Source organism: Aulonocara stuartgranti (genome assembly GCF_965226115.1).
Source record: "Aulonocara stuartgranti genome assembly, chromosome: 11".
Taxonomy (NCBI): Eukaryota; Metazoa; Chordata; class Actinopteri; order Cichliformes; family Cichlidae; genus Aulonocara; species Aulonocara stuartgranti.
Window position 1 is genome coordinate 15,457,010 of NC_138947.1, and position 23,641 is coordinate 15,480,650.

The window sequence follows — 23,641 nt, forward strand, 5'->3', positions numbered from 1 at the left end:
AAATGATGGACAATTTTTTGTGTTTATATAAAAAATATGTGGTAAAAATAGGTAGATAAAGGAGGTAAACAACAAATACTTTAATAAGGTAAAAGCATGTCTCAAATTAAAGATAATATAGCCTATTAAAAAATTAAGTACATATAAACATATCAACGATTTATACCCTACAGACGGACAGCATTTGGGCAGAACGTCCTTCTGTCCAGGGTGGCCATCTGTGGAACAGTCTTCCTCAACCCATTAGAGAATGCTCGACATTCAATTTGTTTAAGGCAAAGGTTAAAAACTGGTTATGGACAAATCAAGTGTGTGATCATGTATGCGTTGTATAGTTTTAATGTTTTATTTGGGAACAGAATGGTGTGTATGTGTAAGTTTGGTGATGGAGTTTTTATTATGAATGAATGATGAATTTTTATGAATTATTATGTCTATTTTTTTATGTTTAAGGACAACAGATGGAAATGAGCCCTTGGCTATAATCTGGCATGTTTACATTCATGTAATTTTTTTTTTTTACATTTATGTTCATTAACATGCACTGTCCTAAATAAATAAATAAAGTATAACGAAGTAAAACCATAATTGTTTTTTGTTTTAAAAAAAGCTTACTAAATGCAGTAAAAACATTAATGACATTAAAGTGGATCAGTATATGTACAGGAATGTGTAGTGGACAATGCTGTGCAATAAACAGCTTTGTGCTCTATCGGTATCCTCGTGTATCACCTGGCTGGTACCTCGTTAAATACCCCCCCTAGCTGTCAGATGACCATAGGTATCTCGCGGATGAAGGGTGTCCGGTGTTTCCCGACACGAGTCGAGTGGCTCCGAGAGGGAGCAGAGCCCGACATATTCTGAACATCTTCCAAATGTTGAGCCCGAGTCGTGAAGTGCTGCTCTTGAGGGGGGCGAGGTTGCAAGGGAGGGAGACGACGAGGGAGAAATCAGGCGACGTCCGCACAGATTTTCACCTCTGAAAGCATCCCGGCAGTCTGCTCCGTGAATGCACCGCAGCTCCAGCCGGCCACTCAAAGGTAAGTGCGCTGCAGAGCGCCGTTTTTCTTCACATACATGTACGGATGTGTGCCTTAAACGTGGCCGGTACGTGACGGGTTAAATTCTGCAGTTTTTTGCCTGATGCGCTGTCCCGGCTCTGAGGTGGCTGATAAGACTCCGAGCTGCGGGGTTTATCACCAACTGCACGCTTTACTGGGAACGAGGAGAGGTGTGAAAATATGTTACCTGTTAAACGGTCCCGGCGTGGAGCTCGGGCTTTGTGGATATTTATTGTTTTCAATATATATATATTTTACTCATCTTGTTTAAATTAAAATTCAAAAAAATTTCAGAAATGTAAATTGTGGATGGGGAAATGTTCATTTTTAACAACATGCAGGCTCATCTAAGCAGGTTTAATACAAAGACATACTTGATTGATTTCATTATTGCTGGCAATATAATCATTATATGGAAATTATATAGATATATTTATTTTAGTGTCTCATGGTACTAGTTGTGTGGTCTATTGGGTAAATGTTCTGTTAAGACTTAAAAGCTTGGTTTATAGCTTCATTTCTCAGAGGAAGCCTTGGCCTACAGGCTGTCTCTGCCTTGCTCTGCCTGCAGTCCTGCTCATAAACTGTGGCCATTGCTGCACAGCATCAACACCCAACAAATCCAACCAGTCATTGTTTTCTATCACTGCACAATTATTTCATCTTAAGCATGAATATATCTCACATCTTTTCTTTCATCACCTCTCCTACCATGTTTGTCAATGCTGCACATAGCTCCACCAGCTCCCTCCTCCTCCACCTCCCCGCTCCTCCCTCATGTCCATTGATTTTAATGAATCTGACAGGTGCAAGCAATATGGTGGAAACCTGTCTCATCCTTTAGTTCACTGCAGCAGGCTTTGTAAGAAAATTGGTTGTCAGCTGCTACAGGCTTCCTCTACTAAATGGCACAAAAATGATACTCTCTGATTTCACTTGGACAAGATCTTTGAATTTGTTTTGTTTTCTTTTTCAACAAGAGGAGATCTGCAGTGATGTTTCACCATTCTTTGTTTTGGTGAAGGGGAAACCTCCAAGCTCGTTTTTGACGTATGATGCAATCAAATGCACCATTTTCATTCACTCCCACACGTGTCTCTTGATGCAACAATACTTCTTTCTTTCTTTCTTTCTTTCTTTCTTTCTTTCTTTCTTTCTTTCTTTCTTTCTTTCTTTCTTTCTTTCTTTCTTTCTTTCTTTCTTTCTTTCTTTGATGCCTCATGATTTATAAATGCCAAGCTCTGTGAAGGCATGGTGCAGTACGTACTTCTGTGTAAACCTGCTTGAGCTCACTTGAGCTTAAGCTAGCTTGCCTACTCAGCACGAGGGGGACGTGACCCCGTGTTCCCCGTGCAACGAAAACGAGTTAAGTGAAAATGAAGGAGAAATGATGGAGGTTAAAGACAGAGTTTGCTTTGTAGTTGCCCCACATTTGCAGTCACTGAAGGCATTTCCGCCTCTTTAAAGGCCATGGACAAAGATCTGACTGTGTCTCCGTAAGCGGGGAGTTTGGCGTTTGAAGGAACAGGCACAGGCTTTGATTTCAGAGTGGGATGCATTGGCTTGGATTATATAAGATAAGGAGGAGGAGAGGATAAAAGAGACACGATAAGAGAGAGAGTGAGAGAGAGAGAGCCAGAGAAAATTCAGAGAAAGTGGCAAATTAAACAGCTGCCCTGAGACAGGAGGCATGGGATTCGGGTTGAGAAAAGTCATAGTGAGAACACAAAATGTAACGGAGAGACACTGAGAAATGACACCAAGCTGTCAAACAGAAGCACAGAAAGTTAAAGAAGGCAGCTGAAGAGGACAGGGTGAGTTGAACAAGGTCACGGTGGTAGAAGGTAATATCTGTAGATGCGAAAATTGTGACAGAAGTGAGAAAACAGAAGAAAAAACAGAAGGAGGCTGAGCGGAGAGGCCAGTGAGGTGGAACGAAGACTGAATGAAGCTTGGGGAAAGGAGAGAGAAAGTCAGGCAAGGGTGGCAGATGGCATGCTAGTCTGTGCCTATGTTGGCATCCCACAGGGCAGTGTATAAATAAGATTATATTATAGCTTAATGCCCGTGTTGTCATGTGCATGCATGTTCATGCTCAGTGAAGCAGGCCTCGTCTTCTCATGTTTCGCATCAAACGCTAAAAAAAAAACAACAAGATTTTTTATTTTTTTGGTTCACATATCCTGGTTGTCCGTTGCGACTCCCTGAGACTAACTGCTGAGGCAAACAGATGGACAAACGGTTCCCCTTTCGTTCTCTTCACAGCCAACCAATCCTACGTCTCGGATTGCTGGATTAATTAAATACTGACTTCTTCAAGGGTCAGTCTGGTTTCTTTTAGTTAGATGTCACAGTCAGTGCATGATGCAGCAGCTTCAAACAAAGGGTTCAAGCAGAAGAAAAACAAAGATGGGGACTGTTGTTATACAATTACAGTGTAATTTGAGTTTTAGTGATGAATGGACACCACTTATTCATTTGCCATGAGACAGTGTTCTGTGTGACGCAGCTCTGTTCCATATTTTATTTCAGATACAATAAAATCAGTGGGCTTTTAGGCTTTCTGCCCAGAGTGCTGTGTGAGAATGTGGCAGACACACTGCAGAGGGTTGCATGAGGCCTTCTGGGTAACAGCAGTTCTGGTTGTCAGATTAATACACTGTGAAATGCTAATTACTGTAATTAAATAATAAGGAACAACAAGAGCCTTTTTAGTATTTGGCTTTGAAGAAATATATTCTCCAAAGCCAGTTAGATGGCCGGCATACCGGAAATACACGATCAGCCTAATAGACTGTGAAGATGGCTGCGTGCTTCATCACTTCCAGCAGGAATGGGATGTCTTGTGATGTCTGCAGTGTTACAAAGCGACACTTTAATCCTTACTGCATGTTTATTATCTGCTGCTAAGTGTGACTGTGAGCACTGCAGGTGTTCCCTCCCAGGCCCCTCCTGGGCTTTGTAAATGAAACTGCAGCAAAAATCTCTTTTGCACAAACTGTCTTGATGTGCTGCCTCTGTGTAGCAGAAGGCACTTCACATCACAATAATCCCTTCAGTGTTTCAGCTGAATTCTTCCACAACAGAGACCTTTTTTTTTTAATTCCTATGGGAAAACCAGTCGAACTGTTACCCAGATCACCTTTATACTGTGGTCACATTCAGACATTCGGGCATGTTATTAATGAGCAGCTCTTGAAACTGACCCAAAGACATCTGGGCCTCATAAATATTTACATAAATATTCACAGCCTGAACTCTCTTAGACAAGCTTTCTTATAATTTCTTTAAGTAGTCTTGTGGAAGGGTTCTCCAGATTATTGAAGGACATTAAAAGCTTTTCTTTGGATGTTGGCTGCCTTCTGTGCTGTTTTCTGTCACAGCGACCTCACATTGCTTCAGTGAGATTGAGATCCAGGCTCTGGGGAGGCCAATCAATGACTGATATCTACCCAGGTATACTTTTAGTGCATTGGCAGTGAGTTAGGGATCATTGTCATGCTGCAATAAGCTGTTTTATGGATTAAAATTAAAGAAATGGGAACAAATTATTTATTATAGCTATCATTTATTATTATCTTTATTACATTGTAATGTTGAGACACAACACTGGCTAATCCCTTGAGTTAGGCCTTTTTTATCCTTGGGTTGAGTCATAGGATACGTGTTAAGTAGCCTAACTAAAACCATTGAAAAAACTTGAGATCTGAAAAAAAGGGTGGCTCAAGACTTTTTTATACAGAACTGTGTGCTATTATATCCTATTTTGTCAACAAAAGTTGCATTTCAAGCACCAATTTTGTGTAAAACCTGTAATTAGAACCAAGAAAATGAAGGGACTCCAAAAGCCCCTGCATTCAGTCTCTTCTTCGCAGACAGTTTTTTGGACGGTTAGATCTTTTCTAATTTAAGTCTTTACCTGTACAGAATAAGATAAAAGAGAGGAAAGGCACTTTCAGCCTTAGAGGTATTGCGTAGAGGTTCAAAAGACGTTCTTTTACATAAATAATTAAACAAGGTCATACATATATTATGAGGTCAAAGATGTACACATTTCAATTTATCATGATCTTTTTAAAGTATATAACTAGTGTGCTACTAAACGCTGCACTGTCAAGCTGTGGTCACTGCAGGTGTTTCCTCCTGGTCCTCCTGGGCTTTCAAACACCATAGGATGGTTATTTTTGCTGCAGCCCCCTGTTGCGTTGCTTCTGATGTGTCGGCATGAAAGCCAGCCATTCAAACCATCAATATCAACTGAGCAGTGCTGTAAACCTCCACAGGGTCTCGTAAAAATCATCATTGTCTTGTTGATTTTCTGTTTTTAGATGTTTCCTGTTTGAGGCACTGAACTTAATGGGTTTTCATGATATCCAAGTAATTTTCCTACTTAAATATAAACTATGTTCAAGTATGAAGGAAAATAAGTACCTTTGGCTTTTATTGTGATTTAATCTGAAGATAATTAATCTTCCCTTTTCTTTCCAGACGCTAAAGAATCGACTATCATGGGGACATTCAGAGTGATCGTGCTTAGCCTTCTGGTCACCACGGGTAAGGCCATTGTCAGCATGGTTTGTTTTTGACAAGACATGCAATTAGATGTTATATTAGTACATTTTATGCTATAAGAGGAATTAGAAATTTTTATTTAAGTTTAACTGATGAAAAGGTTGTAAAATATTACTCATATCAGTTTAACTCTAATGCTCTTTTGTCTTTGTTTGCAGCTCTTTCTGCCCCCTTAAAAGGTAAAACGTGTGTCTGAGAGATACTTTTTGATTTGTCTCATATATATTGTGAGCTTTTACTCTAATGTTTGTTTGTTTCTTTGCTTTATCCACCATAAAAACCAGCTGATGAGGAATCTTACACGTTATTCCACGGAGAGGATTTCCACATCCTACTACCCTCCCAAAATGTGGAGGTCACGTTTCATAACAAGTCTGCTCCTCGGTCAAAGGATGTGCACCTGATGAGGGAAGGCAAAGTGGTACACAGTCGGCCTAAACTCGACCGCAGCAACACCCATCTCCTTATAGAGGCTGTGGGTGAGGGAGATGAGGGCGTGTACACCGTGAAGAATCTGGAGAAGCCAGACGATGTCAAACGCATGTCGCTTACAGTCCGAGGTACAGAGTAACAAGACACACATTAAACATGGTGACAGAATTCCTAAAAACCCACAAAATCACACCTAAATTAAATACTGTTTTTACTGTATTTTTACAAATACAGTAATAATCACATAATTGATTGTCATAATTGATATAATAACATAATTGATACTTGATTAGGAATTAAGACGGCGAGTAACACCAAGCTGCTACTAATCACATGCACTTGATTAACTGATCATCAGTAAGTGTGAACGCTTCTACGAAGGCAGAAGTTTGCAGGTCTGCAGCATCCAGGTGATTAACACCCTGCCATGGAGGAACGACATCAGACAAGCATTCTGAGGTTTATTAGTGAGAAAGATTATTCACAAGTGGAAAAAAGTCAAGACAGTTGCCAATTTTCTCAAGAGAGCAAGCTTCAACAAGTTCACTCCGAGGTTGGAGACACTCCAAAAAACCCAAGAGCTACATCTCAGATTGTACAGGCCTCAGTTAGTTAGCATGTTAAATGTTAAACTTCATGAAGTACAATTAAAAAAGACTGAACAATTATGGCTTGTTTGGAAGGGTTGCCAGGGGAAAGCCTTTTATCTCTACAAAGAACACGGCAGCATGGCTTTGGTTTGCAGTGGCATCTAATCAAAGCACACCTCGTGCCAACTTTCAAGCACGGTGGTGGAGGGATGATAATATGGGTTTATGTTGCTGGTAGAGGACCTGGGCACCTTGCAGTCATTGAGCTGACCATGAACTCCTCTGTATACCAAAGTTCCCTAAAGTCAATCTGTTTGATAGCTAAAGCTTAGGTGAAGCTTGGATCAAGCAACAGGTCGACGATCCCAAGCACAGCTGCAAATCTGCAACAGAATGGCTGAAAAAGAAAAGAATCAAGCTGTTGCAATGGCCCGGTCAATGTCCTGACCTCAATGTTATTAAAGTACTGCGGTGCATAAATGAATGCCAACAAACCTCAATGCTCTGAAGCAACACTGTAAAGAATAGTGGGCCAAATTCCTCCACGATGATGTGAGAGACCGATAAAGTCACGCAGAAAACAATTACTGCATGTTTTTACTAGTGCTCTAAAACAGCATCTGAACATCGTCAAAGACGATTAGTCACATACAATTTGTTAATATTTCCAAAACACAGACAGACACGCCTCCTTATCCCCACTAAATACCTTTAATACAGATTTTTGATACTAGGTCTATCTCGCTGTTGCTACTACTTGTGCTTTCAATAATAATTTCAGCAGCTTAATAAACCTACTGTTAGCACATCCTGTTTGTCCTGTGAGAATTACAAGTTGCAGCAATGTTGACTCTGTAGAGATTAGACTTGCACACAAATGTGAAGAAGGCATTTTGGGCTGGGAGCAGGAGTGGTGGGCTCAAACCCAATATTGATAAAAGCGACCGTAGCGCAGCGCTGTGTACCATATGTTGAGAGTAAATGTGAAATCAAGTGATGAAGAGGTATGTGTGTGTTTGTGTGTAGAGAGTGAAGCTGCCCTGCAGTAATTATGCAGCTCTTTTACCACCAACCCACTCCGCTCTCCTTCCCCGCCTGCTGGTGTCCTGTCGTTATCTCGTCTTTACTGTCTTTCACTTTATTTGGTTTGTATTACTTCCCCTTCATTCCTGTAACTCTGATATTTTTGGATCCTTTGTCCTCTTTTTGCAGCATCTGTCACATCATCCTTCCTGTTCTTTTTTACTCCCTTCTCAAATAAACTGTCACTCTGTCGCTGCTCATCTCTGTGAAAATTTCAGACAGTTTTCTGTCCACTTAATCAAGTGTTTTTTTCTCCGCTTTTATCTTCTAGATTGCACCGTTGAGCAGATGGTCAAATATGGAGACAAATTCAGTATTCATTTGTCGGGGGTGAATCCTCCCATCACCCTTGAATACAGACCCAGAGCTACAGAGGCCAGGGAGACATTTAGGTAGGTGATATTTTAACCCAAGAGAATATGTAATGACATTTTGCAACATTGATGTACATTCAGTGAGACAGAGGTAACAGGAAAGGTTGAGAAAAAGCTCCTCCTCTTTGACTTTCCCTCCTGCAGACCAGGTTTGGTGGTGCTGACTGCTGCAGGGACATCACCGGAGCGCTATCAGGGTCGCGTCAGCACCGGTGGTCCTTATGTCACCCTCAGTGGTGTTACAGATGCAGATGAGGGTAGCTACACTGTCAGGGATAACAAAGGTGGTATTGAACGGAAAGTCTGTCTCAATGTCAAAGGTGAGAGCACATATGAAGACACCTCATGCCTATGTTCTTCTCCTACACTTGGCTTGCTTTAAATGAGCTTCTAACCCCCCCTTCCCCTGCTGCCATAATGGCTTTTTAAAGACGGAAACATTAATGGGCTCCTGCGGGCTGATGCATTTCAGATGATCCATGGAGCTGTAAACAGACTTGTGATTTATTTATCAAATGTCCCTCCTTCTTTTCTGCCTCTTTGTGTCTCAGAGCACAAAGAGTTTGTGAAACTGCAACGCGGTAACAAACTGAAGATCAACCTGATACTCAACAGCTCCTTGGTGTACCTCTACTACAGCCCCAAGAGTGACTCCACACTGCGCCTGCTGCTGGACAAAGGAGAATTTACACCTGTAATTAGAGCCTTTTTCAAATCAAATCAAATCAAATCAAATCACTTTTATTGTCACATCACATGTGCAGGCACACTGGCACAGCACATGCGAGTGAAATTCTTGTGTGCGAGCCCCACAAGCAACAGAGATGTGCAAACACAACAACACAAACGAGCAAAATACAAGAATGGCCAACCTGAAACTAATAAATATATGTACAATATATAATAGTATATGCATTTCTGGATGTGTATACTAAATATTTTCCTACGTGTGTGTGTGTGTGTGTGGTGTGTGTGTGTATGCACATTTTTACAAATTAAATAGTTAAAAAAATAAATAAAATAAATAAATAATAATAATAATAATAATAATAATAATAATAAAATATATAAAATATACAGAGTTGAATATGTGCAAAACAAGTGGCATTTATATACAGTGTGGAGTGCATAATGTTAAAGTTCCAGTAGTGAAGCTGAGGTGTCTATGACGTGTTCAGCAGTCTGATGGCCTGATGGAAAAAGCTGTCTCTCAGTCTGCTGGTACGGGACCGGATGCTGCAGAACCTCCTTCCTGATGGAAGCAGTCTGAACAGTTTATGGCTGGGGTGACTGGAGTCCTTGATGATCCTCCCCGCTTTCCTCAGGCACCGCTTCCTGTAGATGTCTTGGAGGGAGGGAAGCTCACCTCCAATTATCCGTTCAGAGCACCGCACTACTCGCTGGAGAGCTTTGCGGTTGTAGGCGGTGCTGTTGCCATACCAGGTGGTGATGCATCCAGTGAGGATGCTCTCAATGGCACAGTGATAGAAGGTCCTGAGGATGCGGGGGCTCATGCCGAATCTTTTCAGTCTCCTGAGAAAGAAGAGGCGCTGCTGCGCCTTCTTCACTGTTTTGTTTGTGTGTACTGACCACGTAAGATCCTCAGCCAGATGTACTCCAAGGAACCGGAAGCTGCTCACTCTCTCCACAGCAGCGCCGTTGATGGTGATGGGGGTGTGTACTTCTCTGCACCTCCGGAAGTCCACTATCAACTCCTTTGTCTTTGCGACGTTGAGGGTGAGATGGTTGTCTTGACACCAGTGGGTCAGGGCGCTGACCTCCTCCCTGTAAGCCGTCTCATCACCGTTGGTGATAAGACCCACCACTGTAGTGTCGTCCGCAAACTTCACAATGATGTTGGAGCTGTTAGTGGCTGTGCAGTCGTAGGTGTAGAGTGAGTACAGGAGAGGGCTCAGTACACACCCCTGTCCCCCACTATAGTCCAGCTATGACTCTTTCATTTTTGTACGTCATTTCTGTTCCTTGTTTTCTGCCATATACTGTTACAAATGTGGATGCTGATTTTAAGTGTCTAAGTCTAAGTGGCTGCCCTTTGAGTATCAGATAAATAAGGATTATTTTGAAGTAAGATTCATACCAAAAAATATGGAGCAGAGCATGAAATGAGCATAAACATCCACTTTAATTTAATAATGTTAACAGGTTGGCTTTAACTTTAATAATTAAAACTGAGCTAATACATAGGTATTAATACAACATGATTAATGGGATTTATATTCACTCTATATGTAAAGGCAGACTGCGCGAGTCGGTCCTTGATTTTATACACCTGAATTCAAAGATTAAAAGCTGCGGCTGATTATTTTTTATCCACAGGTATTGTATCTACACACTAGCTGCCATTTACAAATACCCTATATTGTGGTGTATAATATAAAAATATATACATATTATTTTGCACAAAAGCATAAAAAAGCATTCATTTTTCAAACATATTGTAAAAGCAAATTTTATAACTGCTATTGTAATTATGTGTGCCTTGTTGTTTATGACATTTGCCCATATTCTTCTTCTCATTATTTGCAACCTGCTGAGTAATTGCAGCTTTTCTAAGTGCCTGTGCTGAAGTTCAGGCTGTTTTATAGCTGATAAATGCTTCTAACAGACTGTGTGTGCTGTTTATGTTACTTAAGAGCTAAATCCTTGTATCAGTCAGTATGAATAGGTTTGTATTCCATTTCTCATCAGTCATTCATGTTTAATGTTTATTGCTCTAATCAGGATTTCTGTATTTGATGCCAAGTATGAAAATGTTTGTTTTTTCACGGTAGGCCCAAACAGAGCTGGGTTTCGAGAACCGTCTGTCTCTGGAGGGCTCACTGGTCATTCTGGATGACGTCAATGATAAAGATGAAGGCCTGTTCACGATTAAGGACCTACAGAATTTCACTGTGTCTACTGTCTTCTTGGAAATGAAACGTAAGCAAGGAGTGGGGAAAACACTAATAGACTGGGTTGTATTGCTGTTTATGCTGGTAAAAGGTCATTCCATCTAAAATGCACTGGATCTGAAAAATCCCCCTAGCTGAACCCTACAAAGGGAGCTGATTTGTTTAAAGTCATGCAAAATGTTAGCTTTGAAATTCAAGTTCAAAATGTGTAAATTCAAATTTGGTGTTTTTTGATTCGCCTTATTTTCCTGAATTTTTAAGCCCTCAATGATAACATTTCTAACATGACTTTAAATTAGAAGACTGTGAAGACTGTCTTTGGATGACTGTTATGTTAGTTAGTAATTCTAGGTCGACCATAGGTGTGAAAGGGAGCATAAATGGTTAACCGTGGATGTGATCTTAATTTTACAAGTGTTTAATAAAAGTAAAAATGCTTAAAAATATGTAGAAATTAGACATTTCATATGCCTTACCCTGTTTTGACCAGCCACCTCTTCCACGTGATGATATGACCCTTTAAAGTTTACCCAAAATATAATCTTTTAAAACTTTTCTCCAGTGAATTATCGGAGAACAATAAGTCTACTCTACACCATAGGCAATACATTTTTGCTCATTTTTGCTTAGATTGTGAATTTAAGCCATTTAAGCTTTTTAAAATTAAATGTGCAATTCAGCCCTTAAAATGTCATGTGGCCGTCTCCTGTACCTGTGAAGTAATGAGGGCTGAAAACTTCTGGAATTTGTTTTCTGTATGCAATAGAATTTCAACACATCAATGAGAAGTCGGTTGAAATATTAATATCTCTTTTCTGCCGTGTGTCCTTGTAGCCTATAAGCTGGAGACACTGTATGTGGCCATCATAGCCCTGCTGGGCCTGCTGGCTTTCCTTCTGCTGGTCTGCCTGCTGTCCTGTCTGATCAAAGTGAAGAAAAGGGCCAAGAGGGCTGCCGCCCTGGAGAAGATTGCCCAGAACGCTGGAAAAGAGGAGGAAGGAGAGGCCTTCAGACAGGTTGGAGAAAAAAATACACTACTGACGATGTGATGAAGAGCATAAGGATAGAGTGTGCTCGGATATAATGACAAGTTCTGCTCTGTGTACGTCTTCAAAGGTGGTCAAGAACATCACCAAAATGAGCGAGGAATCCAAGCATTCCCAGGCTGACAACACGGAGAAGTCACAGAGCACTGAGGTGGATATTAAAGTAAGGAAATGTGTTATTTCCCACTTAAAACTGAGTCACTGAGGTTTCTAATGATGTCTCAACTCTTATGCTGTTCTAAGCGTTTACAGAGAGTCGCAGCTTATTCAGAACGCTACTGCTAGAGTCCCCACTAAGATCGAGAAAGCGGATCACGTCAGTCCAGGTCTCCGATTTTTGCAGTGGCTTCCTATCTGACGAAGAATGGATTTTACTCTATCACTATGATTTTCAAAGGCTTGAATGATTCAGGGCCAAAATACTTTTCTGATGTGCTGCTGTGTCATGAGTCGTTCTGACTCCTCAGGTCTTTTGGGATAGGTCAAGCAAACAAACAGCCAAACATGTCAAAGCATCTTTGAGCTTTGCTGTTTTTATGCGCCACATCTCTCGAACTATCTCCCAGAAAACCTGAGGTCTGCCCAAACTCTGTTCTTTTAAATCAAGGCTGAAAACATTTCTTTGCCACTGCATTTTACACCTTACCTTAAGTTACATTTGTTAAAACCTCGCATTGCACTGTAGCTTCGCTGTGACATGTACTCTCCTATTTTATTCGATTTTAGCTTATTATTATCTTCCAGTTTACTTTGTGGTTTTAAATCTTTTGTATATGTGCCTTTTTATGTCCCCTTTTTATATCGAATGCAACTTTGAATCAATTTGTTGTTAATAGACACAAACAAACTTGCTTGACCTTGTCTTCCTACCCTCAGGGTCTCGAGGTTTCCTCTAAAGAAGTTGGAGTTGGTAATCTAGAGACCAGTGACTCCGGCGTTGGCTTTAACACTGCTCTCCCCCTGGACACTGACACTGAGGCCCCTGATCAAATCCCTGACTCTGAGGCTGTAAGCATTTCTATTGCTCCTGAAACCAAACCAAGTCCTCCGCCTGCTGCCGAATCCAAGCCAAGTGCTCCACCAGCTGTGGAAATTAAGCCCAGTCCTGTACCTGAAACTAAAGTGACCCCAGCCCCGGAGACCAAGAAAACTCCTGATAAACCTGTGGAGGAAAAGTTGGATGTGCCCAAAGGAGCAGCTGTTAAACCTAGTCCAGCCCCTAGCCCAGAACCCAAGGCCGATAAAAAACCTGCGCCCAGCCCAAGCCCAGAGCCTAAACCAGCTGTTCCCAAAGCCACCACTCCAACACCTGATAGTAAGAGTGCCCTTACTCCCACCCCTGAGCACCCCAAGCCAACCACACCAGAACCAATTACCAACGGCACGCCCGAACCTGGACCGGATTCCAAACTGAGCCCGGATCACGCCGATATTATCAAAGGCTCAGCTCCAAAAGCAGTCGCTCCTAAAACCCCTGAAGTGGAGCTGAAAGCTAGTGGTGCCATATTGGAGGCGGGCAAAGATGGCACGGTAGCTGAGGATTCAACTACTACCACCTGAGAAGTGCAAAAACACAAAGGAAGCCCCACAGATCTTGTCCACCGCTCACCACTACTGTAGACAATCGAACACCCCTTACCAAATGATGAGGAAACCACTGCAGCTGGGGCGAGGACCTCGATTTAACATGTCTAATGCCTGAACACAGTATTACCTTGATAATCTCACTTATCTGTAACTAACACTTAAACCTTTGAGACTTTCTGGCTCAGAAACACTTCACATAACATGGCTTTTGATTGTTAAACATTTTAGTTGTACACGCCTCGCAGCCTTGTTTTTCTGTTCATTTTTAAAGTTAAACTGCCAAACTGCAAGTTCAATCCTTTGCAGAGTTTACAACTAAAATGTTTACTCCACATGAGGTCTTTTTCTAAAGTATCCTGAAAGGTTTACGACATTTCATTGAAACAGCTCACTACAACAGCTTATTTGACCCTAACTAACCATCATTTCCCATTTCGACGCTTGTTCCTCTAGCAGCACATGAACAGCACATGGATGAAGCCGATAAAATCTTTCAGCTGGTGTCATCTTAAGCCTCCTAAAATATGTGATGGCACCGATATCATCTAAATGAACTAAAAACCCCATCAGATCACACTGCTGGTGAAGTTTTATACATAGCTCAATTTTGGATTTCATTCACTTGAGCCAGTCCTCTAGAAACATCCGCAGTGCATTATCACATTAACCACACACCCACACACACTTATACTAAAAATACTAACCACATTATTTCTAGTCTTTGAGATTGAGATTCACACTCCCAGTGGAAATTTCAGACGATTAAATTGTGTTTTGCGGGCTGATCCCCCAAGTCCGGATCATCCACTTTATTGTCTTTGATCTGGATTTCCCCATAGCTCCATAAAAATCCCAGCACTCTTACAATTTAATGGGAAACTCACAACAGCTAAAACTTCCAGCAGCTTAAAGGGACCCCCCCGTGCCTGCAGTATGAAATATAAAATCAAAGTGTGTGGTAAGTTCACATAGTTAGAGCATGATTCTTTTGCTCTTTTTCTGCCGTCATCACCACCTTGTTTTTTCTTTGCCCCTGTTCATTCTTCTTTTTTTGTTACTACGACCACCAAGGAGGCTATATGACTGATTTGGTTGATTGATTAATTTACAAAAGGTATTAGTGGATTCATGTGACAGTTTTAAAAGAGCTGGGCTTGGTCCGTCTTAGAAGTGATCAGTTATTGAATGTCATCCAAATCTGGATCCAGGGACTTTTGAAAAAACAAATTCCTCAGCATTTTTTGTATTTCACCCCATATCGTCACAAATGAAAACTGCGAGACTAATTCGGAGATAATCATGCATTATGTAGAGGGGATTTTAGCCTCAGTGGAGGTCTTTCACTTCTCCTTCCTTTCTTTATCCTCACGCCCCTTTCTTCTTCTCCCTCATTCTGCTTTCATTTGCTTGCTTTCGTTTTTGCTCGCTTACATAAATGCTGTAAAACTTGGCAGAAACTAAATATTTATGCCTCACTGGCTTCAAAAACCAGCAGTATGGAGCCTTCACCAAATCCATGACACTGTCTGTGTTGAGCTGACCTGGTATTCAGGATGTCCAGTCAATGCAATTTCAGCTGAAACTCTTTTGGTACTTATGGTAAAGAGGAGGTGTGCAGGTTCGTTTTAATGTGCACGTCCCTACTTCATGTTTTAACTGACCAGTGGCAAACCAGTGACTGTCAGTGTTTGATGTACACACTGACAGTGTGTACATCAAAAAAAGCATGTTGGATCAAATGGTCAGAGGAATGTAGGGAAACTAAAAGTAGATCCGTATACAGTCAGCTGGCCTTTCTTTATAGCTTTCCTTACTAAAAGAGTTTTCTTATGAGTAAATGAATAAGAGGTGTTTTGTCAGCATCTGAAAAAGCCATAAAATGAGCTCGATTTAGATGTCAGATTTGATACCAAGAGCAACAGAATAAATAAACTAAAATTACAAAAAATACAAAATACAAAAATACAAAAATAAACTCAAGGTGCCTCAGCATTAGATGGGTTAACAGCGTCAATAAGTCAGATGTATTACACATGGACAAAGGTCTTTTAATGTAATATGTGTACAAAGACGTATACGCCTGCTCTCCAGCCTGCATCTGTGTGGGAACCACAACGCTATTTGGCAGTACTAACAAAGCTCTTCATATAAATACACACAGATACAGACACACACATGTAAAACACAAACATGGACTCCAGCCTTGTAAATACTGCATGTGTATGCAAGTGTAACCCCTCCCCACCATGAGGCTGAATGTTTTTAATGTGTCATACTTAATATTAAAAAAGAAAATCATTTAAATTTCTCTACAAACTTCAATCTAATATATAAATATATATATATAATTATATAAATATACACACACACTATATATACTAATATTCACTAATGTATTGAACTAAATCAACTTCCAAATATTGTAAATTCCCATCGAGACTGTATTAGCCTATTTTAGACCAGTTATTATCCGCTGCTGTCAGCACACCGTATCTCTCACACTATTTACATATTAATAATGTTTAACCAGTGTCATTTACAGCATTGACTGCAGCATGCCCACGGCACGTTCCGCTTCTATCGTCCAGACGTTGTGTCAGTGTGCGCGAATACAGCAGTGGTGTTTTTAATGTCGCCATCGTTGTGTGCGTTTTAAAGTCCGTATGCCTATGATGCACGTATCTATAAGTGTGCGTGTGATATATGAGCGAGTGTGTGCTGAATCTATGCACAGGGAGTTTGTACAGAAATGAAACTCTTATGTGTGCTTCTCCATTTGTTGTGAGCAAAGTATCCATGTGCCTGCTTCAGTCGTCTTGCAGTGTGAAGAGAAAAAAACAAAAAGTGCAGTGTTTTAAATCATGAGTGTGAATGTGATGGAAGCCACAAGAATATTGTAAAAACGTATTGTAACTCTGAGATATTCAAGTGACTCTTTGTCTTTGTTTTAGTGCCTAAAATGTATATTGGATAGTTGGCCTGTGCTCTGTCGTTAGCCGCATTCTAATGGCACCTTTTTAGTGAGGAGGATGTTCACTGATCCAGAATATGCAGTTTGCACACCTGAATGAACAAAGCAAAAATTGCCGGCTAACCTACGATGTGTTAATGTGAAAGAAATGTGTGTGATCAAAGTGATTAGAGCCTGACCGACATATCACCAGAAAGATTTTTCTTCAGTATTACTCAAAATCTGTGACTGAGTCATAAAATCAGCAGGAAAGTGTTTACAGAGGTCAACCCAGAAAGCTGTTGCTTAAATACAAGACAGGAAACAGAAAAAAAAAATCAAATTAACCAGTCAAAACTTCATAGATAGGTCAGCTGACATATAATAGGTATTGGTTAATTGGCTAAGTTACGCCCAAGTAAATGATCTAGTCTGGTATTTACTTGGGCGTAACTTAGCCAATTAACCAATACCTATTATATGTCAGCTGACCTATCTATGAAGTTTTGACTGGTTAATTTGATTTTTTTTTCCTGTTTCCTGTCTTGTATTTAAGCAATTTTTTACAATGATTTACTATGACCCTGATGAAGGCCACAAGCCGAAACGCGTTGGTCAATTATTAAAGTTGTTCATCTTCCCTCAAGTGTTACTGAAGTTCCTGCTTTATGATTGATGTGTCTGAAAGAAAAAAGCATTTTTAAATTACCAAGTATTGCTTCCGGTCTTTAAACTCTTTTGTTGGTTGGGCTCTAAAAGAGATGAAAAGAGTCTGATTTAATTGTAGGCAGCATACAAGCAAAGCATGTTTCCATTAACAGTGTCTATGGGTTAGTTTGGAGTTTGTGAGTGAGTTCATGATAGCAGCAGATGAATGACAAAGCTTTGTGTGGGTTTGGGTTATGTTGTTGTGAGTGGTTAATGAGAGGTGGCTAAAACTACATTTCCACACAACGCCACTACTGTGTGCTGTCAGTGATTGCAATAGAAAGCCACTTAGAGTGAGTATGAGTGTGAGAGAGGCAGACGGTGAGTGGAAGGAAGAGTTATTACAGCTAATTGGTGCCAGAGGGATTGTGGTTTCATACCCACCTCTGATTAGAGAAAACCCCCACCACTTTTAAGACCACTGGTACTCCTTGCACTATGTGAGTTGTCTCTGCTCTGATCCTCTCTAATTCCTGCTCCTGGCCTGGTTGTGGTGTGATGTCTCACATGGTCTCTCTCTCTCTCTCTGTACTCCCTTTTTGCACAACACTTCACACAGATGTTTTGTAAAGACAATATCTTTATTTCATGTCTAAAGGAATACTAAGAATAAACAAAAGATTATGACATCTGCTGCCTTGCTGTCTTAGTTTTTCTTTCTCTGCAATTAACAACCTTTCAGAAGGACAGTGCCGTCTCAGGGCTATCCCACCAAGCGGAGATCTCACACAATGCCAGCCGTGATTTGTTGTGGGGAACACATGTCACTTTCTGACCACATTAATCCCCTCTGGTGCGTTTTGAGCTTCCATAGCTGCCCCAGGACACAGGACACAGAGCTATTTATATGTAGGCCAAAGGTAAGAACATCACAGCTCTGTTTACACCTGCTGTGGATCCTGAAGCTCCAGATTGGCTGCAAATGACAACCTTAAAGAGTGAAGGAAAGTTACAGAAGCAGTGACCTGTGTTTATTTCATAAACTGAGTTTTTCCATTTATACCCTCTTTTACCAGGAAATAAGTGCATAATCAATGAGAGGGACTCTCTTCTTCTTAAAATGAGAGACACAATAGAATCACTGTAGCAACGATTAATTTTATTTTTGACTCATCTAGCTATTATACTTTTGAGTAAGATGTTAAGTAATCCAGTTGGAGAGGTGCTTCAAAAATGAAAAATCATGATGAAATCATTGGCAATTAATTCTGCAAATGTCTTAATGTTCGGTTCCAGCTGAACAGCTTCTTATAGGGAAGGGATAAAGATGTTCAGTGGTGCCATATTCTTTCCATAATCTGTGTCACATGGGTTGTAGAAGGGAAACAGAGGAACCTCCACAGTGCCCATGGAGAAGGTGTAGATTGGTGCCATGGTAAGGGCATTATAAAAAGTCACCTCCTCCTTTTCACAGTCCAAGAACACGCCAATGCGGACGAGGCAGAGCGACACCTTGATCTTTATCGGGTCTGGGTCAGTGCAGGCTAGGATAGAGCCGCTCTTCAGTGCCAAGGTCCACAGGCCGTTGGAGGTGCCTGTGGCAGACATCTCCCCTCTTGGGACGTCTTCTCTTGCCACACCCAGCCTCCACGCCGTCTTGCTCCCAACCTCGACCTCCCAGTAGTGTCGCCCTGTGGTGAAGCCCTCACGGCCCAGCAAGCAGTAGTAATAGTGAAACTGCCGCGGGTTGGCCTGGAAGTCTTTTGTGTCTTTATCCTCATCGAACCAAACTGAAGTGCAGGACTGGGAGAGAGTCAGATTCGGGTGTGCTGTTTCAGGGTCAAAGGTCACTGATGTAATATCTAGAAACAGAAACAGATTGAGGACAGTGACTGATGCTGCTTATTCACATGTGTATTGCATCGAATGAATGATGCTGTATGGAAATACTTGGGTAGAGGCAGCTTTTCATGTGTTTCCATATTCTGTACTGGATGGGACCGACAAACTGGCCAGAGCGAACCTCTGTGTCCACCTCCGCTGGGAGAACAAAGCTGACCTGAGATCTGTTAGGACACAGAGGGAAGGACTAAATGGTAGGAGGTCCATCTGTAAGACAGTCTCACAGATGCTAAACGTCCATACACACAGGATAAATGAGTTAAGAGGCAATGTCAAGATTCAGATTATTTACTAAAGTCACGCTACTGAGAAAACGTACCTTTTAATGAGATCTTGAATTTCCTACAAGAAAAGAATTCAGCCTTGATTAGTTAAAACAACATAACAGAGCACTTTTCTCATAGAAAGCTTTGTATTTGGACACGGGTCTGCTGTTTGGGCTTTTGTTTTCTAAATGAGAAACTGCTTTTTAATCAAATCAATCGAATCTAATGTAATACTTATTGATCAAATAAGTGCCAGTAAAGTGGTGTTGTGTAAGGGTGGCCCTTTGTAAACATGCATGCTCTAACTGTGAAAGTGTTTAAAGAGGATGAACAATTATAGAAAGTTATTTTTACTCTAAGGCGAGTGTGTCAAAGGAGCAGGGTGGAAAACAGTGGCTCTAGATAAAGCACTGTATTGCTGCTGCTCCTCACCACACACATAAACCCTGCCTATCAACACACCACAGCTTTGCAGAGTATAATTAGAGTCAAGTTCATAAAAGCCCAAGTTTAATTAACAATCACATGTCGTGTCTTCTTATTCAGTGACACTCTTCCTCACTTTGATCAGCTTAGGACTGTCCTCCTCAGTCAGCTTGTTGTTGAGCACTGCGATGGCTTTTTCCAGGTCTCGCCCTTGCCCCGCTATCTTCTTCTCTCTCTCCTTCAGCTGTTTCAGTTGCTTCTGTCTCTCCCTCCTCAGTCGCTCCAGGTCCCTCCACTCCTCCTCATCCAGGAAGCGGTGGAGGTTCTGAAACTCTGCTCTGATTTCCCTTTCTAGGTCATCAAACCTGTTCTGAAAGATAAATCAGGGAAAATGGAAAGAAAGAAATTTAGTATGTAGGTCAAACTGAAGGGTTTCTGTGTTTAACCAATGCTGGCCTCAGCACACTCAATTAGTCTGCAATAAACTGAAATAATTGTGCGTAAAAAGAGATAAAAGATAATGAATAAGGCGGGGATGGTACCTCTACTTCCACTGATTCTATGTATGTCTCTCTTTCTGCTTCTCTGCACTCATCTACCTCATGCTTGATTCTTTTAATAGCCTGGATGAGCTTTTCCTGTAACACACACACACACAAAGGAGACATAACCTTGCAGATAAAATACAAAGAGAGCAGGAATCCTACTGCAAACAGTTTAAAAAAACAGGAAGCTAAAAATAAAGGACGTTCAAGAGGTAATGTATCTGCTCTCAACTGTTCCAAACACAGCAGCAGGTGGAAACCATAGAACTCGAAGCTTACCTTTTGACCACAGAGAAGGCTTTTTTGGCAGTTGTTGTTGGTGTCTTTAGCGTGGTTTTGGTACATTCCAGTTTTCTGTGTATAGGACAGAGCAGGAACAAAAAGACCTCTGTGAAATTGAAATAAGAGCGAAAGACGGCGTTAGAAGGAGAGAAACAAAATTAATGACATACAGCACAAACACATCAATATGGGGAGGGAGAGCAAAGGAGCGAGAGAGGGAAAACACACATGCCAGTACAACGAGAACAACAGTGAGATACAGTCAGACTATTAGAGCAACGAGGACGTACATCCAAGCAGAAAATTAACAAGAGGAAACGTATTGACAAGCACAGATCAGCAGCCACAGCCTGACTCGAGAAAATATGGCTCCATTAAAAGTAAGGGAAGAAATGTAGGGGTGGGAGAGAGGCAGATGACTGGAGCTGCCAGGAGGGCTTGCTGGCTGGCTGGCTGGGTGGTTGGCAGCAGCGATTTATGGCAGCAGACACAGAGGAGTCTATTTCTGTCTGCCAGTGTCTTTGGAAACAAGGAGAGGGGCGGCAAGTCAGTGAGATATTGTGTTTCATATTGGCAGTTGTTTTGCCTGGAAGGGAGACAGTGTGTGTTTATTTTTGCAAGGTGGCTCTCTGATATCTGCCTGATCTGGAAGGTGCATTAAAAGATGCTGTTTCGCTATCGGTGCCCTGCCGGGTTCTATATCGACTGCAAGGGGTGGCATCTTGAAATGTGCAGTCAGCGTTTCCCTGCCCTTGGAGAAACACTATCTGCGCCCACTGCTTCTTCTCACTTTCTGTCTTAAATAAATAAATAAATAAATAAACCTCCCTCCAGCCTGTCCACTTATCCAAACTTTTTTATATATATATATATCTCTGTCTCACCCACACCCCATCAACTCCCCCACACACACTCAAGGGTCTGGCTGTGGGCTACGTGCACTGAAGCAGCATCTCTGCAAAATGTTCTTCATCTATAATTCATGGTGCTGGGTGCTGGCCAGTGACTGTGCTGAACTAAGGTTGAGCAGAAAATTCAGTGCACCGCAGGTGGAGGGGACAGGGAGATTTAATAAAATGCAGAGTCTTGACGCGCATGGATGCTACGTAACTCTTGACTGAGGATAAAAGTAGCTGTAAAGCATTGCTGGCTAGCAAATTTAGATATTTAGAATATAAAAGGATGTTTCATGAGCTTTGTGATCGATTCCTAATAAATCAGGTCTAGTTTCACAAACTATTGTGTTACAATACTAATACAGATAATGCTTAATACATAGAAAAAAACTACTACTAGTAATATATGTCTAATACTTTATACTAAAAGAAATAAAAGACATCTGATGCTTGCATTTGTTCATGTGGAACTTTTCTTTCTCTAAATGTGTATTTATAAAAGCTTGAAATCTGCACATATTTGATTTGGTATGGGTTTTACTCTGGATGACCTCCCTAACACAATCCTCCCAGGGATTTGCGTCTCCTCTTCGTGTTTATTTATACATTTAGAAAAATTTGAGAAGTTCCCACCATGCAGAAAACAAGGGAATAAACACACAAGAGAGCATACTATGTCAAACCCAAGTTTGGGACATCGGGCACAGAAAATTGCAGGGAGACATATCTAAGGGAGTTCAGCAGAACCCCAGTGCAAAAAGAGAGAGAGATGAGGAGGAACAATATGAGGAAATTTGATTTGCAAGAATTCACATTTGGATTACTCCTCGTAGGCCAGAGAGAAAGGTTCAGGCTACGGAAGACTGGGCCAAGGTAAGCCCATATTTTGGTTTTCTGCCCTACACTGTTCCTTTCAGTGACTACTCCTGCTTTTATAAGTTGCAACCAGAAAGTTGATCCAAGTCTGCATAACAGGTCTTTAAAAATATGCACTTAAGAGGCTCAACTTAGTTCCCCAATGGGGCTGAAGTTTCCACTCCTGCAGATGGAAAATATTTTGTCATGGGCACAAATGTTTGAAGGACCTATGCAACTTGATTTTAATGGTCAGGGAGAGAATAGTTTTAGAGCACTGTGCAAACGTTGTGAGCCATCCCTAACTTCTCTATGTTTTGTGTAAAAACATGCAGACATAAATGAAAATTTGGAAACAAGAATTCTAATAAGCTTGATAATTAATATGCATGTAAAAAGGTATGACCACCTTTATTCTTCAGCACAGCCAGAACTCCCTGTAATTGAGAAGCCTTTTTGGATTAGTTTCCCTCTTCTTTAAGTTCATTCAGATCTCTTCTTTGGATGTTGCCTGCCTTTTATTCTACTCTTTGTCAAGATGATCCCACACTGTTTCAATAATGTTGAGGCCTGGTCTCTGGGGAGGCCAATCTCTGACTGATAGTGTTCCATTGTGTGCGTTTTTTTGTTTGTTTGTTTTTTTGCTTATGCTTTCAATGCGCTGGCAGTATGTTTGAAATCACTGTCATACTAAAAATTAAAGTAGTGTCAATTGAGATGTTTTCTAGATGATATTGAATGGCTATACTTTTCTGGATTCGTAATTTCCCAGATCCCAAACACCAGTAGTTGAAATGCAGTCCTGAAACATGACACAGCCTCCACTGTGTTTTACAGATGGCTGTAGATACTGTTTAGAGTGTCTACAGTCATACCTCTCTCAATTAGAACCAAAAGTTTCAGTTTGGATTCATCACTCTATAAGACCTGTTGCCCTGTTTACCTTCATTAAAATGTCTTCTTGACAGCTGCCCTTCCACTGATAAGGCTTCAATGAATAGTGAATGGATCAGCTGAAGGTCCAGATGAGGATTGTGCTAAAAAAAAAGTGCTTTGAGTGCTCAAATTCATAGAGAAGCACCATTTATGTACCAGTCCATTTTAACAAACAAAAACACATTCCTTTGAGAATAGTCAGCTACAAGGACTGGACTGAAAATGAGCTAAAACAAGGTAAAAGGAAGACTTTAGAGAAGATGCATGTGTGTAGTAAA

At 41.0% G+C, this 23,641-nt stretch overlaps 2 protein-coding genes across 6 annotated transcripts; one reads left to right on the top strand and one right to left on the bottom strand.

Annotated features, from left to right (window-relative positions):
* Nucleotides 1–820: 820 nt before the first annotated feature.
* Nucleotides 821–17,944, top strand: LOC309717222 (uncharacterized protein). 2 transcript variants are annotated; one of them, XM_082551620.1, is made up of 11 exons: nt 821–1,040; nt 5,550–5,615; nt 5,792–5,812; nt 5,918–6,193; nt 8,010–8,130; nt 8,257–8,432; nt 8,664–8,806; nt 10,905–11,052; nt 11,859–12,040; nt 12,141–12,233; nt 12,947–17,944. In XM_082551620.1, the coding sequence occupies exons 1-11, from the start codon at nt 1,010–1,012 to the stop codon at nt 13,628–13,630; spliced, it is 1,941 nt and encodes a 646-aa protein (XP_082407746.1). In that variant the 5' UTR covers nt 821–1,009; the 3' UTR covers nt 13,631–17,944. The 2 variants fall into 2 exon arrangements, with proteins under 2 accessions (XP_082407746.1, XP_082407747.1); XM_082551621.1 differs by lacking the exon at nt 821–1,040 and adding an exon at nt 2,736–2,875.
* Nucleotides 17,945–18,399: 455 nt separating this feature from the next.
* LOC309717224 (zinc-binding protein A33) lies at nt 18,400–23,386 on the bottom strand. Of its 4 annotated transcripts, none has more exons than XM_082551625.1 (7): nt 23,371–23,386; nt 20,674–20,782; nt 20,392–20,487; nt 19,986–20,219; nt 19,477–19,499; nt 19,206–19,321; nt 18,400–19,117 (listed from the first exon to the last, which is right to left on the bottom strand). In XM_082551625.1, exons 2-7 carry the CDS (start codon nt 20,737–20,739, stop codon nt 18,564–18,566), a joined length of 1,089 nt encoding a protein of 362 aa, XP_082407751.1. In that variant the 5' UTR covers nt 20,740–20,782; nt 23,371–23,386; the 3' UTR covers nt 18,400–18,563. The 4 variants fall into 4 exon arrangements, with proteins under 4 accessions (XP_082407751.1, XP_082407752.1, XP_082407750.1 ...); XM_082551626.1 differs by lacking the exon at nt 23,371–23,386 and adding an exon at nt 20,967–21,113 and having other exon boundaries at nt 20,674–20,748; XM_082551624.1 differs by lacking the exon at nt 23,371–23,386 and adding an exon at nt 20,967–21,113.
* Between the last annotated feature and the right edge of the window lie 255 nt (nt 23,387–23,641).

Coding starts and splice junctions, on each gene's coding strand:
- LOC309717222 (XM_082551620.1), top strand. CDS start 1,010: ATGCACCGCAGCTCCAGCCGGCCACTCAAAG. Junction 5,616..5,791: donor TAGCCTTCTGGTCACCACGG/GTAAGGCCATTG, acceptor CTTTGTTTGCAG/CTCTTTCTGCCCCCTTAAAA. Junction 8,807..10,904: donor ACAAAGGAGAATTTACACCT/GTAATTAGAGCC, acceptor TTTTCACGGTAG/GCCCAAACAGAGCTGGGTTT.
- LOC309717224 (XM_082551625.1), bottom strand. CDS start 20,739: ATGTACCAAAACCACGCTAAAGACACCAACAACAACTGCCAAAAAAGC. Junction 19,322..19,476: donor ATTCAAGATCTCATTAAAAG/GTACGTTTTCTC, acceptor GTGTCCTAACAG/ATCTCAGGTCAGCTTTGTTC. Junction 19,118..19,205: donor GAAAAGCTGCCTCTACCCAA/GTATTTCCATAC, acceptor TTCTGTTTCTAG/ATATTACATCAGTGACCTTT.